At 38.7% G+C, this 19,289-nt stretch overlaps 1 protein-coding gene and 1 pseudogene across 1 annotated transcript; both read left to right on the top strand.

Annotated features, from left to right (window-relative positions):
- Positions 1 to 387: 387 nt before the first annotated feature.
- Positions 388 to 2,540, top strand: LOC128515036 (low choriolytic enzyme-like; annotated as a pseudogene).
- A 13,688-nt stretch (positions 2,541 to 16,228) lies between these two features.
- Positions 16,229 to 18,554, top strand: LOC128515030 (high choriolytic enzyme 1-like). The gene is made up of 8 exons (XM_053489019.1): positions 16,229 to 16,325; positions 16,444 to 16,474; positions 16,606 to 16,671; positions 16,972 to 17,124; positions 17,216 to 17,333; positions 17,423 to 17,601; positions 18,070 to 18,151; positions 18,233 to 18,554. The coding sequence occupies exons 1-8, from the start codon at positions 16,254 to 16,256 to the stop codon at positions 18,357 to 18,359; spliced, it is 828 nt and encodes a 275-aa protein (XP_053344994.1). The 5' UTR covers positions 16,229 to 16,253; the 3' UTR covers positions 18,360 to 18,554.
- The last annotated feature ends 735 nt before the right edge of the window (positions 18,555 to 19,289 follow it).

The following is a 19,289-nucleotide window of genomic DNA, read 5'->3' as shown; positions in this document are numbered from 1 at the left end:
AATCCATGACATGAGGACAATTTAAAAAAAAATCCATTTCACACTGTGCTGGAATAAAATACACTATAAATTTAGACATTATACTGTACCTTAACAAGGAATATATTTATCTATTAGAACATAAACCTATGTCACACTTTGGTTAAGCCTTTGGAAATTTAAAATAGTTTTCAGTAAGTGTTTTATGTTTAAAGTCTTACATATAAAATACTAAGAACAGCTATGTAGGGATTTGTGTAAGATATCATAGTTCTGTTTTCTGCTTTACCACAATCTTTGTGAAATAAGTTGAGAGGTGCGAAGGGGAAGTTATATGAGTGTATTTAAACTACATTACTGTCTGAACATCCTCCAGTCTCAGTGCTACTGTGCTGAATGTGATTCCCATCATGCACCTGGTACAGGACCTCCTCCTCCTACTGCTGCTCAGCATCACATTGGTTCAGTGCCGTACCATAAAGGTGAGCTAACAGAAATGTTACATTTACAATACATACGTAAATGTGTATACATTTTATATTTATATATTTACTAATATATAAATATGTTCACAGATATTTGAAATATTTTTTTTATTCAGGAATTGGTTAATGAGACATCAGAGGAGATTGGTAAGATGATATTAGATCAAGACTCTTAATAGTTTATTTATATGTATAGTTTAGATAGTATATTATATATTATGACAACTTCAAACTAACAGAAAACTTTGTTTTTTTTACCAAATCCATCCATTTTAGATAACAACATTGACCAGGATTATTTCACTGTATCTGCCATAATTGAACGAGCTAACAAGAATGTTGGTAAACAAACAACTGTTTATATCCTATACATTTAACAACTTATCTGTGTATTCTGTCTTTATTTTTGACTTCTATAAAATTATAAAGCTTACAGTTTACTAGTATCTATAAAAATCTTTGATTCATTGTGATAAATATGACAATTTAATAACTAGTTATTAATAATAATATTATTTTTTATTTATAATACCTAGTTTTTTTTGTGGATGTAAACTACAACTTGCATTATGTTTTACAAATGCACACACTGACACTGTTTTAAAGTAGTATCAAGTGGACAGGTGTGTGTTTTACTCAACAGGAAAGTTAAACAGGGGGTTCACCATTGTGGATGGAGACATAGCGGTGAACACCGGTCTCCAGAATGCAGATCCTTGTACATCTCGCAAATGCAAGTGGCCCAGAGGAAAAAATAGAAAGGTTTATGTGCCCTATGTCATTTCGAGGCAGTACTGTAAGTATAATTCCTTATATGATTTCAAAGTAAGATGCATAATGATTTCACAAATTTCCCTTGAATAGATTCCCTTTGATCTGTTGTGCAGCACCCTCTGAAATAGATGTTATTAAACGTGGGCTGAAGTCCTTCGCAGAGTCAACTTGCATCCGATTCATACGTCGCACCAATGAAGAAGACTACATCCATATAATATCAGAAACTGGGTATGTCAGCAGTTCAAATACAGATTTTTTAAAAATTATATTATAAAACTGTTCTGATAACAGTTTGTTAAAAGATTTATCACCTTTGTACAGGTGCTTCTCCTCTATAGGACGCATTGGATGAAAGCAGGTGTTGTCTCTAGAACGTAATGGGTGTGTTTACTTTAAACCCATTCAACATGAGCTTCTCCATGCTCTGGGTTTTCACCATGAACAGAGACGTAGTGACCGTGACAAGCATGTCAAAATTCTCTATGAAAATATTAAACCAGGTAAGTAGAGGAGACATTCATCTTTCCTTATGTCTCAACAATAAAATCAGTTCACATCTATTATATTATCACTTCCTAACTGTGACAGTGAACATTACACTGAACTGAAAAAAAAAATTGCTTATTTAGTACTTTATTTATTTGAAATAGAGAACATACTGTAGGAATTGTTGTCAAGACCATAAACCTTTTCCAGAGCAGTTTTTATATATTAGTATTTTGACCTCCCTTAAAATCCTGCTTCAGGTAACTTTGTAAGTAAATAATCCAGAAAGAAAAGCATGCATTAAGAAGACTGAAATTGCAAATTAAATACCTAAATATTTCTGAATGTGTAATCTAAAGGTAGAAAGAGAAAAATAATGCACTGTGGTTTATGTAATGGTAGAGTCTTTTGTTCTGATAAAAAAGGAAAAAAAAATCACTGTAATTATTTGTTTAATATATTTATAGGAAAAGAACATAATTTTAAGAAAATTAACACCAACAATTTAAACACACCATATGACTACAATTCTGTCATGCACTATTCAAGGTAAAGTATCATTACTTTTGTTTTATAAACAATTTGCTCCAAGGCCACAGTATTAATTGCTCACACACTTTTTTGGTTTAGGTATGCTTTCTCCAAGAACAGCAAGCCTACCATCGTCCCTATACCATGTGAAAATGTTTCCATCGGACGTGCTGAAAAGATGAGCAAAAATGATATCCTGCGTGTTAACAGGCTCTACTGCAGTTAAACTCTCTATTAACATCACCAGATTGTTCATAATACTTTTGCAAACTGTTTGCTGAATATGATACTGAAATATTCTTTTTTTTTTCTTTTTTAATTATTGATGATAAAATTCCTCTGTTCTTTAATACATCAGAAGGTTTTGTCAGGGACGTGACTGAACGGAAGTGAACCCAATTGCAGACTAACAGCTTTGTTAACAGAAAGGCACAAAGGATCTTTCACTATGTGGCAGGAGCAAAAGGGAGAGAGGCTGCGCATGTGAATGAGCTGAATGAATGGGGAAATCCCCTGTGACAGAGGGGAGGCGTGTCGGTGACGTGGGGGGAATTCCACAACCCCGGAAGTAGAGCGTGAGTCCTTGACTAAGGCAGAGTATGCGTGATCGCGGCGCCCGATGTTTGAAGTGGGGATTCGTCCGAGAGTGAATGTGGATATCGACAAAAACACTCTTGTGCGATGTCCGCGAACGCGGAAGTGCTCGCAAGCGCACGCAGGTTGCGGGAAACAGCGCGAGCCGAGGTCGAAGGGACAGGCAGGGTCGGTAACAGTTATCCAGCAGCGAGAGAGACGAAATCCAGTAGCGCGATCCAAGTTCAAAGTCGAGTAACAGGTGAGGTCATACACGTAGTGAAATCCAAACGAGAAAATTACAGACAGACGAGACGAGAGGCGCGCAGGTATTTAAAGGACATGAAACTATTGGTCTTATCTGGGAGACGTGGAACGAGAGATTGATGCGACGCATTGTGGCTGGCAAGAGTAGCCGGACTGTGCAAGGATTGATAATCTTGGAGATGGTGAAGGGCCCAATGAACCTTGGAGATATCTTGCGGGAAACTGTTTTAATGGGGACATTACGGGTGGAGACCATGACTCTCTGCCCAACGCGGTAGATTGGGGCAATTGAACGGCGGCGATCTGCTTGGCGCTTAAATAGGGTTATAGCATGGCGAAGCTTAGCTCTTGCACGTTGCCAGGTCCTTCTACAGCGACGAATGAAAGCTTGGGCAGAGGGGACCGCCTCTTGGTATGGAAACAAAGGGGGTTGGTAGCCGAGACAACACTGAAATGGTGAGAGGCCCGTGGAAGATGTTGGTAGTGAATTATGTGCGTATTCAATCCACGGTAGCATCCGGCTCCAGGAGTGTGGGTCTTGGGAGGTCATACATCGAATCGCTGTTTCGAGGTCTTGATTGGCTCTCTCAGTCTGGCCATTGGTCTGTGGATGATAACCAGAGGAGAGGCTGGGGGTAGCACCGATGAGTTTACAAAATGCTGTCCAGAATTGGGCGGAGAATTGGGGTCCGCGATCAGAAACAATGTCTACAGGGATACCATGAAGGCGAAATACATGCAGGATGAGTAACTCTGCCGTTTCCTTGGCTGAGGGGAGTTTAGACAGAGGAACAAAGTGAACCGCCTTGGAGAAACGATCGACGATGGTTAAAATGCAGGTGTAGCCATGTGAGTCCGGGAGTCCAGTAACGAAGTCTAGAGCTATGTGAGACCATGGTCTGTGGGGAATTGGGAGTGGTCTCAGGAGGCCTGCTGGGGGTTTATTGATGGCTTTATTGCGAGTACAGACATCGCAAGCAGAAACAAACTGTCGAGTATCTTGTCTGATAGAGGGCCACCAGAAGCGCTGTTGGACTAGTGCGAGAGTACGGGTTCCTCCGGGGTGACAGGCCAATCTCGAACTATGTCCCCATTCTAGGACTCGCGGGCGTGCTAGTGGTGGCACGAAGAGTCTACCAGGTGGTGTTTCTGGTGGGCCGGGTTCCCCATCTAACACCTGCTTGACAAGAGCCTCAACCTCTAGCAAGGTCGTGCCTATGAGACATTGTGGCGGCAGAATAGTCGGTGGGGGAGAATCATCCGTGACCGAAATGAACTGGCGAGAGAGGGCATCAGGCTTGGTATTCTTGTTACCTGGTCGATAAGCTAGGGAGAATTTAAAACGAGAAAAGAACAATGACCATCTGGCTTGGCGAGAGTTCAAGCGTTTGGCTGACTTGAGATATTCAAGGTTTTTATGATCTGTCCAGATGAGAAACGGGACCTCTGTGCCCTCAAGCCAGTGTCTCCATTCTTCCAGCGCCAGTTTTACTGCAAGCAGCTCCCGATCTCCGATACCATAGTTCTTCTTAGCGGCCGAAAGGCGGTGAGAGAAGAAGCAGCAAGAATGCAATTTACCGTCGGCTGGAGACCTCTGAGAAAGTACAGCTCCCACACCGGAGTCTGAGGCATCTACTTCCACTATGAACTGGAGTGCAGAATCTGGTTGCGTGAGGATGGGTGCCGAGGTGAACCGGTCCTTTAGTTTAACAAATGACTTCTCTGCCTGATTAGACCAATCAAAAGGAACCTTAGTGGAGGTGAGTGCAATAAGCGGGGCTGCCACTAAGCTATAGTTCCTAATGAATCGGCGGTAAAAGTTAGCAAAACCGAGAAAACGCTGGAGGTCTTTCCGTGTAGACGGTCTTGGCCAGTCGGTTACCGCTTTGAGTTTAGCTGGATCCATTTGGATCTTAGACGGGGCAATGATAAAACCCAGGAAAGAGACGGTTTGACGATGAAATTCACACTTCTCTGCCTTTACGTATAGTTGGTTTTCAAGGAGCCTCTGAAGAACTTGGCGGACATGCAGCTTGTGATCATCCAATGAACGGGAGAAAATCAAAATGTCATCTAAATAGACAAATACACAGATATTCAGGAAATCCCTGAGAACATCATTCACCAAGGATTGGAAGACAGCTGGTGCGTTAGTTAGTCCAAATGGCACTACAAGGTATTCGTAGTGTCCCGAGGGGGTATTAAAAGCTGTCTTCCACTCGTCTCCCTCCCTTATCCTAACAAGATGATAGGCGTTGCGCAGGTCGAGTTTGGTAAAGATATTAGCCCCCTGAAGGAGGTCGAAGGCTGTGGACATCAGGGGAAGAGGGTAACGATTCTTAATGGTGATTTCATTTAGTCCCCTGTAATCGATACATGGCCGTAAAGTCTTGTCTTTTTTGGTCACGAAGAAGAATCCTGCCCCAGCGGGGGATGAAGAGCGGCGGATGATGCCAGCAGCGAGGGACCCAGAAATATATTTGTCCATGGCTTCCCTCTCATTTGAGCATAATGAATATAATCGTCCCCGGGGAGGAGTCGTGCCTGGAAGGAGATCGATGACACAATCGTAGGGTCTGTGGGGGGGAAGTGAGAGAGCACGTGACTTACTAAAGACCTGCTTGAGGTCTGCGTAATCAGGTGGGACGGCTGAGAGGTCAGGGAACTCCTCAGTGGCAGGTGGTGTAACTGTGGAACAGTGAGCAGACTTCAGGCAGGATGCTAGGCACAAGGGACTCCATTCTCGGATCGTGTTCTTCGTCCAGTCAATGTGTGGGTTATGACGGATCAGCCAAGGGCGACCGAGAACCAAGGGAGAGTGGGCATCATGCATGACAAGAAAAGAAATTTCCTCAGAATGGTTACCAGATACTCGAAGGGTTACTAGCTCTGTACGTCGAGTAATGGAAGACAGAGAAGTGCCGTCGAGGGCTCGAACGGCTAACGGAGACTCAAGAGCTTGGGTTGAGAGGTGGAGATCCTTAACCATGGAGGCAGACATCAGATTTTGGTCTGAGCCAGAGTCTATTAGTGCAGGAACCACATGAGGTCTGCCTAGTGCGACAATGATGGTAGGCAGAAGTGGTCGTGAGCTAGGAGATTGGTTAATGGCTGACCCCTCTAGAGTTCCTAGATTCACTGGAGGAGTTCTTGCTTTTAGAGGGCACTGGGGAACATAGTGACCCAGCTGGCCACAATAAAGGCAAGAGCCAGATTGGAGTCTTCGCTGACGCTCTCCTAAGGAGATCTGGGTTCTGTTTACCCGCATAGACTTTGGGCTCGAACTGGGATTCAGCCTGGATACTGTGTGCAAACTGGGAGAAGACAGTGGTAGATCCAAGGGTCCAGAACTGGAAGAGAGCTTGGATCGAATGCGGCGTCTTTGAGTTAGTCTAGCATCTACACGGCCCGCTAATTCTATAAGACCGTTAAAATCACAGGGGAGCTCCTGCCCCATTAACTGGTCCTTGACATCTTCAGACAGACCGTGAAGAAAGACATCGTAGAGGGCTTGGGTGTCCCAGTTTGCCGATGTGGCCAGCGTGCGGAACTCTATAGCATAATCATAAGCAGAACGGGGGCCTTGGCGGAGCTCCAGTAATTGTCTGGCTGCGTCTCTGCCAGTGTGAGAGTGGTCGAAAACCCTCTTCATCTCCTCAGTGAATGTTCTGAAGGTCGCGCAGCATGGGTCATTGACATCCCAAACAGCAGTTCCCCATTCACGTGCACGATCGGTGAGGAGAGTGATAACATAAGCCACCCTCGAGCGTTCAGTAGGAGAGGAGGACGCCTGGAGCTCCAACAGCAAGGAGCATTGGGACAAAAAAGAGCGACAGGTTCCGGGTTCCCCATTGTACGGTTGTGGGTTCGGAAGCTGGGGTTCGTGAACTGAGGTGTGCACTGGCGCTAGGATCGGGTTATCAATAAGTTTCTGAAGCTGAGTGGTAATGGAGGAAAGAGCCTGATTTACCTGCTGGATGTTTTGCTGGTGAGAGCTCAGCATCGCCCCCTGGTGTGAAAATGCCTGCCTTAACTGATCCAAGTCCACTGGGTCCGTCATGGCCGAAGTATACTGTCAGGGACGTGACTGAACGGAGGTGACCCCAATTGCAGACTAACAGCTTTGTTAACAGAAAGGCACAAAGGATCTTTCACTATGTGGCAGGAGCAAAAGGGAGAGAGGCTGCGCATGTGAATGAGCTGAATGAATGGGGAAATCCCCTGTGACAGAGGGGAGGCGTGTCGGTGACGTGGGGGGAATTCCACAACCCCGGAAGTAGAGCGTGAGTCCTTGACTAAGGCAGAGTATGCGTGATCGCGGCGCCCGATGTTTGAAGTGGGAATTCGTCCGAGAGTGAATGTGGATATCGACAAAAACACTCTTGTGCGATGTCCGCGAACGCGGAAGTGCTCGCAAGCGCACGCAGGTTGCGGGAAACAGCGCGAGTCGAGGTCGAAGGGACAGGCAGGGTCGGTAACAGTTATCCAGCAGCGAGAGAGACGAAATCCAGTAGCGCGATCCAAGTTCAAAGTCGAGTAACAGCACTACAAAATGCACTACAAGTAGCAAAACACTTTATTTAGGTCTCAAATAAACTCATTGTTCCAGAAGATTAGCAAAGGTTGACAGCCGACAAACACACTTTGTCACCCACGAAACAATGACGTAAAAACACTAACAACATGCAGTATTACACAGTGTTTTTTTGTGTAAAACAAGGACACATCTCTGTTTATACAGTAATTGCAATATATATTTTTATAACTGCAAAATATATTACTGCAATGAATCAGACATGATGCAGAATCCTTCAATATTTTATGTTTTTATTTATTTTTATTTTTTTGCACTAAGTAATTTAAAATTACAAGAATTTGTAGACACAAAGGACAAGGAGACTTGGTGGTGGAATGAGGAAGTCCAGGAGTGTATACAGGGAAAGAGGCTAGCTAAGAAGAAGTGGGACTCTGAGAGGACTGAAGAGAGTAGACAGGAGTACAGGGAGATGCAGAGTAAGGTGAAGGTAGAGGTGGCAAAGGCCAAACAAAGAGCATATGAGGACTTGTATGCTAGGCTAGACAGTAAGGAGGGAGAGGTGGATCCGTACAGGTTGGCAAGGCAGAGAGATAGAGATGGGAAGGATGTGCAGCAGGTTAGAGTGATTAAAGATAGAGATGGAAATGTACTGACAGATGCCAGGAGGGTGATGAGAAGATTGAAGGAGTACTTTAAGGAGTTGATGAATGAGGAAAATGAAGGAGAACAAAGAGTAGAAAAGGTGACTCTTGTGGAACAGGAAGTAGCAAATATTAGTAGAAGTGAGGTGAGAAGGGCGTTGAAGAGGATGAAGAGTGGAAAGGCTGTTGGTCCTGATGACATACCTGTGGAGGTATGGAAGTGCTTAGGAGAGGTGGCAGTAGAGTTTCTGACAAGTTTGTTTAACAAGATATTGGAGAGTGAGAGGATTCCAGAGGAATGGAGGAGAAGTGTATTGGTGCCAATTTTTAAGAACAAGGTTAAGGGCAGAGGTAAGCATTTGTGAGCAGCAATATGGTTTTATGCCTAGAAAGAGTACATCAGATGCAGTATTTGCTTTGAGGATGCTGGCGGAGAAATACAGAGAAGGTAACAGGGAGTTGCATTGTGTCTTTTTAGATTTAGAGAAAGCATATGACAGGGTGCCAAGAGAGGAGCTGTGGTATTGTATGAGAAGGTCTGGAGTGGCAGAGAAGTATGTTAAAGTAGTGCAGGACATGTATGAGAGCTGTAGGACAGTGGTAAGATGTGCTGTAGGTGTGACAGAAGAGTTCAAGGTGGAGGTGGGTCTGCATCAAGGATCGGCTCTAAGCCCCTTTTTGTTTGCTCTGGTGATGGACAGGATGACAGATGAGGTAAGACAGGAGTCCCCATGGACTATGATTTTTGCAGATGACATTGTGCTCTGTAGCGAGAGCAGGGAACAGGTGGAGGAAAATGTGGAGAGGTGGAGGTATGCTCTGAAAAGCAGAGGAATGAGGTTAGCTGCAGCAAGACAGAATACATGTGTGTAAATGAGAGGGACCCAGGAGGATCGGTGAGGCTACAGGGAGCAGAAGTAAAGAAGGTGCAGGATTTTAAGTACTTAGGGTCAACGGTCCAGAGCAACGGAGAGTGTTCAAAGGAGGTGAAGAGGCGGGTACAGGCAGGTTGGAATGGGTGGAGAAAAGTGTCAGGTGTGTTGTGCGATAAAAGAGTATCAGCGAGAATAAAACGAAAGGTGTACAGGACAGTGGTGAGACCAGCAATGCTCTATGGCTTAGAGACAGTGGCACTGAAGAATAGACAGGAGACAGAGTTGTAAGTAGCAGAGCTGAAGAAGTTGAGGTTCTCCTTGGGAGTGACAAGGATGGATAGGATCAAGAATGAGTTTATCAGAGGGACAACCCACGTTAGATGTTTTGGAGATAAAGTCAGAGAGGCCAGATTGAGGTGAATATTGTGAGATTGTGAATATATTGGTAGAAGGATGCTGAGGTTGGAGCTGCCAGGCAGGAGGTCTAGAGGAAGACCAAAGAGGAGATTTATGGATGCAGTGAGAGAGGACATGAAGTTAGTTGGTGTGAGAGAAGAGGATGCAGAGGATAGGGCTAGATGGAGGCAAATGATTTGCTGTGGCGACCCCTAAAATGGAACAGCCGAAAGTCAAAGAAGAGGAAGAAGGAGAAGAGAAGAATTTGTAGACACACCATCCACTAATACAGATACAATAGTAATGCTAATGTACTCGGTCTTCTCCATTTGGCCACAGGTTCTCATCCACATCACATCTTATGTCATTTAGGGCAATACACTTAGGAAAGAATCTTCTGGCATGCCTGATCCATCCCTGGCAATCTTCTGCTGATATGTCCAGGCATCCAGCATTCATTGCATCCAGGAGAGACATTTGATCATGTGGATAATGGTCATAAACCGTCCACCGCCATGAGGAAAATAATTCCCTTATGGGGTTAAGGAATGGAAAGTATGGTGGGAGGAAAAGTGACTTCGTTCCGGGATGGGCCGCAAACCACTCGGGAGTGGTAAAAAAATGCCACATTGTCTGATACAATTATAAATGATTCCTTCTCTCTGCATCCCTATCCTCACCTAGCAAAGCACTACCATAGAGATCATGCAGGAACGCAAGGAGCAATTCAGTGTTGTATGGCCCAATTAGTGGTCTGTGTAACAGCAATCCATCAGGGGATATTGCTGCGCACATTGTGATGTTGGCACCCCTCTGGCCCGGGACATTCACTGTGGCTCTTTTCCTAATTACATTCCTTCCTCGTTGCCGTGTTTTGGCCAAGTTGAAAACTGCCTTATCCACAAAGATTAAAATGTGGTGTGTTTTCCTGCCTTCAATCTCCATGACTCTCTAAAATAAATTCACAAGGCAACATAAGCTGTTACAGTAGTAAATTTGTAAAAAATTGTCATTGTGTGTGTTTGGTTTTGTTCAAAAACAGTTCTGTAGTTTTTTTTTATTGTGATCTTACCTTGACAAATCGGTTTCTGAGTTGCTTGACATGTTCAGAGTTCCTCTTAAATGGCACAGTGTACAACTGTTTCATGCTGACCTGATGTTTTTTTTTTTTTTTTTAGGACCCTAGAAATTGTTGTTATGCTTACACTGTGATTTGCAAAAGTAACGTTGTCTGTCTAATCTCAGTGAGTTCTTATGACCATATCAACAATAGCAGTTTCCTGCACATCAGTGAACATCCTTCCTCTCCCTCCTGTTTGAGGTAACCATTGAGTCCTAGGCAGAAATGCAAAAACAATTACACAAAAGATTATTCACTTCTGAAATGTGCAACTAAGTCAATGCCCTTGCAGAATACAAGTTACCTGTTGGTTTGCCGGAAAACTCTAACAATAGATGCCACTGTAGAGCATTGCAGATTTGGCTGCACTCTCTGACCAGCCTCTCTCATTGGGAGACCATGATTTATTACATGATCAATTACAGTAGCTCTGATCTCATCTGAGACTACAGCTCTTAATCTTTCTCTTATTCTTCTTCCACCACGCATACGTATTCCTCGCCCCCTCCCAGCCACCCTTCTTCCTCTTTCAGCCACTTCTCTATTTCTGCCTGGGTTCATGTTTACATCACAATATAAACCTATTCAGCAGTTGTCTCCTTTTGTAATGAAATTGAAGGAGTAACACCTGTGTAGATGTTCATCTACAATGAGAATCAGCTATGGCTGGTTAAACTGCATTTTTAGATTTAAAATATGTTTCGAAAACATATTGCTGTTGAATTTTGCTGTCTTATTCTGTATTGTTTACGTTTCTTATATTGTTTACATTTACATCCTGGACAATTGCACAAAGACACTTTAATAACTTTGCACACCTACTTTCATGTCTACACTACATGTTTACGTTTACATCCTGGACCAGTGCACAAAGACACTTTAATAACCTTTGCACAATTACACTTTGTTCTATGCATATTTGCACACCATCTTTCTTATAAAATCTAGGGTTAGGGTTAGGGTTGTTTTTAACCCAGCATTTTTTAGGGTGTACACTCCGTTACTATGCCACTGAAATGAGATTCTGCATTCTGCAGCAGCTGCAGGGAAAGAATGGTGGACAGACCTGCCAGGAGTGAGTTTCAGTAGTCCAGTCTTGAAATAAGAAGGGACTGAACACACACCTGAGTACCTTGTGTAGAAAGAAATGGGAAAATTCTTCTGATGTTTTAAAGAAGAAATCAATAATAGAAAATAAGATTAGGAACGAGTGGGGAATTTATAGTTGATTGTCCAAAGTTACCCTAAGACTGAAGGAGTGATCCAATTGTTGTCCAGGGTGATCACAAGGAATTGACAGTGGGATAAATCACTGGGGATAAACAGCAGTTCAGCTTTTCTGAGGTTAAGCTTCAGCTTGTCATATAGAATGACATGTCTTCCAGACATGCTGAGATCCTCGTGGAAACCTTAGTGTCAGAGAAAGGAAAGGAGAGAATGAGTCGTGTGTCATCTGCATAAAATGCGACAAGCCATGCGATGATATGACTTTACCAAGAGACCGGGTATAGAGGGAGAACAAAAAAGGACTGACCACTCAGTCCTGTGAGACACCAGTAAAGAGACTGCATGGGGCAAATGTGGATCCCCTCAATGTCACCTCATACAACCTAACTTCTAGATAGTAGGCAAACCATTGCCATGCCATGTCACATATTCCAGGCATGTGAGAATAGATAAGAAAATATTGTGGTTGACAGTGTCAAATGCAGCTAAGAGGTTCAGGAGAATGATGACAGATAAGAGTTTAGCTGATCTAACAGCATGTAGCATATCAGTGAATGACTGAAGGGCAGTCTCTATGGAATGTGCCACTTTGAATTTGGATCGGTTGGGATCATTGAGGTTGTTTTGCAGGAGATAAAGTGACATTTGATTGTAAACAGTGACTTCAATAATAGGTGATACCGGGCAATAGTTGCTTATGTGTGCTGGTTTCTGGAGGAAGACAAGAAATCTTCTATGGTTTAAATGTCAGATGGCATAGGAGGTCCACGGATGTGGAAAGAGAAAGGAGAAAAGGAGTCTGAGTCTGGGAGAGATAATATGGTACAGAAAGACAAAGTGGATGGAGAGATAAAGGTTTCTGTAATTAAAATATAAATTTTAGTGACTGGCTTTAGGAAATGATAGGAATGGTAAATGAAGAGGGATTGCAAAAGGGTAACAATGATATCTGTGGCTGGGGGTGGCTAAAAAGCAGGTCAAGAGAATTCCCTCTCTTGTGTGTGGAAGAGAAGCTGTTTAATTTAAATGAGATGAAGTTAAGGAGAGGTAGTAGGTAAGAGGATTGGAGTGTCAGAGGGGAGGTTGAAATATCCTTGAAAAGTGAGATGAGTGACATGGCATAACATATCCACTGCCGCTGTGTATTTCTGTCATATTATGAGCAATGTCTTATATATATATATATATATATATATATATATATATATATATATATATATATATATATATATATATACACACAATTTAATAAAGAGTTTAATATTTATACATTTCCATATTTTTATAATTGCACTGAGCCAGTCGTTCTACTTATCATTTAGTATATTAATAAACTTTGAATAAAAGGTTCGTAAGTAACTAGTTACTTGTATGAACAAATTAGTTTAGGTGATCCAGGTTGTATATTTAGTTTTATTTAGTTATTTATTTATTTTATTTTTTTATGCACTTGCCAAAACAAAGATGTGATTATTTTATTAATGCATTTCTAAAACATAAAAAAAAAAAATAGTTAATTCTTTAACTTTCTACATATTCCTTACTTGAGGTTTTATTTTTCCCATTTGATAATAATCTATGACATGAGGACAATTTCAATCTAAAAAAAAAAAGCCATTTCACACTGCGCTGGAATAAAATACACTATAAATTTAGCCGTTCAGTTCAGTTCAGTTCAGTTTATTTCAGTTTAACACTGAAAAAGGTGTAGGCTAAAGCATTGCTTATTATGCCTACCCTTTATATATCAACAAATAATAAGCGACACTTTACAGTAAATTACACAAAATATTGTCTCAACAAATATTGTCACTTATACACATAAACAAAAAATGTCAAAATTAATTATTCTTTCACTTAATAAAATAAAATAAATTAGGAAGAGAAAATAATCATATCTATTTCATGTCATATATTCACTAAACACCTTATCTTTAAACATTTTTTTAAATCTATGAAGTGAATAACATAATTTTAATTCCTTATCACATTTATTCCATAAATTAACCCCTTTAACAGAAATAAATTTATTCTTTAAATTTGATCTGGCCCTTATTTTACTAAACATAAACATTCCTCTTAGGCAGTACTGGCTGACTTTTATTTTGAACAGCCTCTGAACACAGCTGGGAAGTAAATTATTATAAGCTTTATACATAATTTGTGCAGTATACAAATCAACTAGATCCACAAATTTTAAAACTTTAGATTTTATAAACAATTTATTTGTATGTTCACAATAACGTTTAACAATCCCTATTGCTTTTTTTTGTAACACAGATATTGGGTGTAAATAACTTTTGTAAGTATGCCCCCATACCTCCACACAATAAGTGATGTATGGAAATATGAGTGTACAATACAATATACGTAATGTTTTATTATCCAATACATGCTTTAATCTGTTAAGAATTCCAACTGATTTAGAGATTTTTATCTTAATGAAATTAATATGTGGTTTCCAAGTCAATTTGTTATCAATTATTACTCCTAAAAATTTTATTTCGAACACTCTTTCTATTTCCTCATTATTAATTCTTATTTTCACATCATGATTTATTTTTTGATTACTTAAAATTATAAAGTTTGTTTTAGTCAAATTCAAGGAAAGTTTACTATTATCTAACCAACTTTTAAGCCTCAGCAATTCACTTTCCACTGTGTTCAGAAGCTGCTTCAAATTTTTCCCTGATAAATATAAAGTGGTGTCATTAGCAAATAATAAAATTTTTAATACATTGAACACTTTACCAATATCATTAACATACAACACAAATAATTTAGGGCCCAAAACTGAGCCTTGTGGAACGCCGCATGTAACTTTCAATAAGTCAGATTTATCATTGTTAATTTGTACATACTGATGTCTGCTTTCCAAGTAACTTTTTATCCAATCTAAGGCTTTTCCTCTTATTCCATATTTTAACAATTTCTTTACTAATAAATCATAATCAATTGCATCAAATGCTTTCTTTAAATCTAAAAATACTCCCACTGTATATTCTTTATTTTCTACTGCAGTTAAAATATCTTCAACCATTTTCATTACTGCACTTGAAGTCGACCTCTTTATCCTAAATCCGAATTGATATTCACTCAATAAATTATGTTTTTCTACAAATTTGTCGAGCCTCTGAACAAATACTTTCTCTAAAATTTTTGAAAACTGCGGCAGAAGAGCAATTGGTCTATAATTAGAGAAAGAATACTGATCTCCTCCTTTAAAAATCGGAATAACTTTTGCCGTTTTCATTTTACTAGGAAAGATGCTTGTTACGAAAGACAGATTACAAATGTAAGCAAAAGGTTTTACTATATTCACAATTATATTTTTTAATAACGACATGTTTAGATCATCACAATCGGTGGAATATTTACTTTTGCAATTATTAACTATTAAAAGTATTTCTTTTTCATCTACAGCCTGAATAAACATTGTATATTTATTATTATTTTTTACTTTATTCACTGATCCATGTTTAGTAATTTTTTCTGCTAATTTACATCCAACATTTACAAAATACTTTTTAAATTCATTGACAATATCTTCCCCTTTATTTATATTTTGATTATCATCATTTACAAAATGATTTGGGTAATCAAAACTACAAGTATTATTTTTAAGTATACCATTAAGTACCTTCCATGTTGCTTTTACATTGTTTTTATGGATATTCAACAACCTATTATAATAGCCCTTCTTACTAAATCTTATTATATTTTGTAATTTATTTTTATAATAATCAATTTCAGCTTGTTTTGATCTAGTTGTTAGAAATTTCTTGAATAAAACATTTTTCTTTTTACATGCCTTGTCTATTTCTTTAGAAATCCATGGTTTATATACATTCTTTTGCTTTATTATAATCCTCTTAAATGAACAATGTTTATTAATTTGCTCATTTAATATATTCAAAAACACTTCATACGCCTTACTGGGGTTGCTATATGCATAAACCTCATCCCAATTTTGTATTTTTAAATCTACATTAAGAGCATCTATTGCCTCTTGTGTTCTATTGCGGATGAACAACATGTACCCTGTACATTATACTGTACCTTAACAAGGAATATATTTATCTATTAGAACATAAACCTATGTCACACTTTGGTTAAGCCTTTGGAAATTTAAAATAGTTTTCAGTAAGTGTTTTATGTTTAAAGTGTTACATTTAAAATACTAAGAACAGCTACGTAGGGATTTGTGTAAGATATCATAGTTCTGTTTTCTGCTTCACCACAATCTTTGTGAAATAAGTTGAGATGTGCGAAGGGGAAGTTATATGAGTGTATTTAAACTACATTTTTGTCTGAACATCCTCCAGTCTCAGTGCTACTGTGCTGAATGTGATTCCCATCATGCACCTGGTACAGGACCTCCTCCTCCTACTGCTGCTCAGCATCACATTGGTTGAGTGCCGTACCATAAAGGTGAGCTAACAGAAATGTTACATTTACAATACATACAAAAATGTATAGACATTCTATATTTATATATTTACTAATATATAAATTAGTTCACAGATATTTGAAATATTTTTTTAATCAGGAATTGGTTAATGAGACATCAGAGGAGATTGGTAAGATGATATAAGATCAAGACTCTTAATAGTTTATTTATATGTATAGTTTAGATAGTATATTTTATATTATGACAACTTCAAACTAACAGAAAGCTTGTTTTTTTTTTTACCAAATCGATCCATTTCAGATAACAACATTGACCAGGATTATTTCACTGTATCTGCCATAATTGAACGAGCTAACAAGAATGTTGGTAAACAAACAACTGTTTATATCCTATACATTTAACAACTTATCTGTGTATTCTGTCTTTATTTTTGACTTTTATAAAATTATAAAGCTTACAGTTTACTAGTATCTATAAAAAGCTTTGATTCATTATGATAAATATGACAATTTAATGACTAGTTATTAATAATAATATTATTTTTTATTTATAATACCTTGTTTTTTTGTGGATATAAACTACAACTTGCATTATGTTTTACAAATGCACACACTGACACTGTTTTAAAGTAGTATCAAGTGGACAGGTGTGTGTTTTACTCAACAGGAAAGTTAAACAGGGGGTTCACTATTGTGGATGGAGACATAGCGGTGAACACCGGTCTCCAGAATGCAGATCCTTGTACATCTCGCAAATGCAAGTGGCCCAGAGGAAAAAAAAGAAAGGTTTATGTGCCCTATGTCATTTCGAGGCAGTACTGTAAGTATAATCCCTTATATGATTTCAAAGTAAGATGCATAATGATTTCACAAATTTCGCTTAAATAGCTTCTCTTTGATCTGTTGTGCAGCACCCTCTGAAATAGATGTTATTAAACGTGGGCTGAAGTCCTTCACAGAGTCAACTTGCATCCGATTCATACGTCGCACCAATGAAGAAGACTACATCCATATAATATCAGAAACTGGGTATGTCAGCAGTTCAAATACTGATTAAAAAAATATATATGTTATAAAACTGTTCTGATTTTGTTAAAAGATTTATCACGTTTGTACAGGTGCCACTCCTATCTAGGACGCATTGGAGGAAAGCAGGTGTTGTCTCTAGAACGTAATGCGTGCGTTTATTTTAAAACCATTCAACATGAGCTTCTCCATGCTCTGGGTTTTAACCATGAACAGAAACGTAGTGACCGTGACAAGCATGTCAAAATTCTCTATGAAAATATTAAACCAGGTAAGTAGAGGAGACATTCATCTTTCCTTATGTCTCGACAATAAAATCAGTTCACATCTATTATATTATCACTTCCTAACTGTGACAGTGAACATTACACTGAACTTAAACTAAGAGGAAAAAAAATAACATTTGCTTATTTAGTACTTTATTTATTTGAAATAGAGAACATACTGTAGGAATTGTTGTTAAGACCATAAACCTTTTCCAGAGCAGTTTTTATATATTAGTATTTTGACCTACCTTAAAATCCTGCTTCAGGTAACTTTGTAAGTAAATAATCTAGAAAGAAAAGCATGCATTAAGAAGACTGAAATTGCAAATTAAATACCTAAATATTTCTAAATGTGTAATCTAAAGGTAGAAAGAGAAAAATAATGCACTGTGGTTTATGTAATGGTAGAGTCTTTTGTTCTGATAAAAAAGGAAAAAAAAATCACTGTAATTATTTGTTTAATATATTTATAGGAAAAGAACATAATTTTAAGAAAATTAACACCAACAATTTAAACACACCATATGACTACAATTCTGTCATGCACTATTCAAGGTAAAGTATCATTACTTTTGTTTTATAAACAATTTGCTCCAAGGCCACAGTATTAATTGCTCACACACTTTTTTGGTTTAGGTGTGCTTTCTCCAAGAACAGCAAGCCTACCATCGTCCCTATACCAAATGAAAATGTTTCCATCGGACGTGCTGAAAAGATGAGCAAAAATGATATACTGCGTGTTAACAGGCTCTACTGCCGTTAAACTCTCTATTAACATCACCAGATTGTTCATAATACGTTTGCAAACTGTTTGCTGAATATGATACTGAAATATTCTCTTTTTTCTTTTTTTAATTATTGATGATAAAATTTCTCTGTTCTTTAATACATCAGAAGGTTTCTCTTTTCTGCTAAGCTAATTTGAATAACCCTCACTTTTACAGTCATTAATAAAAGGCATAGTAAAGACCAGTGTCTGGCTTGATTTGTGATACTTTAAATATTTTCCAGCAAATATTCATTTAAAAATTTGGTATAGAAAAACTAAGGAATGATTGCAATATTGTGATAATTTTGCAGAAATAAAATTCTGCATCCAGAATGGAGGACCTGCTTGATGTAAGAGGGTTTAAATAAAATAAATAAACGTATATTAATATATACATTTATAAATTTAAGAATGAACTAAATACAACAGATATACCACTAATGGAAACTAACAAAATTTAATTAAATAAACAACACACAGCACCTGATGAAAAGGTTTGTTCACTAATGATTTTTTAAACAAGAATACAAGTACCTTTATCTTTGTATTACAGTTTTTTTACAAACACTGGGACAAATTTGCAAAACTCTTCGCACAATTCTCCTAACCGACTTTCAGCTTGGCAAAGCAGTTCATTTCACAATCAAAATGCACTACAACTAGCAAAACACTTTATTCAGGTCTCAAATAAACTCATTGTTCCAGAAGATTAGCAAAGGTTGACAGCCGACAAACACACTTTGTCACCCACGAAACAATGACGTAAAAACACTAACAACATGCAGTATTACACAGTGTTTTCTTGTGTAAAACAAGGACACATCTCTGTTTATACAGTAATTGCAATATATATTTTTATAACTGCAATATATATTACTGCAATGAATCAGACATGATGCAGAATCCTTCAATATTTTATGTTTT

The sequence above is a fragment of the Clarias gariepinus genome, chromosome 2 (genome assembly GCF_024256425.1).
Source record: "Clarias gariepinus isolate MV-2021 ecotype Netherlands chromosome 2, CGAR_prim_01v2, whole genome shotgun sequence".
Classification (NCBI taxonomy): domain Eukaryota; kingdom Metazoa; phylum Chordata; class Actinopteri; order Siluriformes; family Clariidae; genus Clarias; species Clarias gariepinus.
The sequence above is the reverse complement of the archived record's forward strand: the minus strand, read 5'-3'. Positions and strand labels throughout refer to the sequence as shown.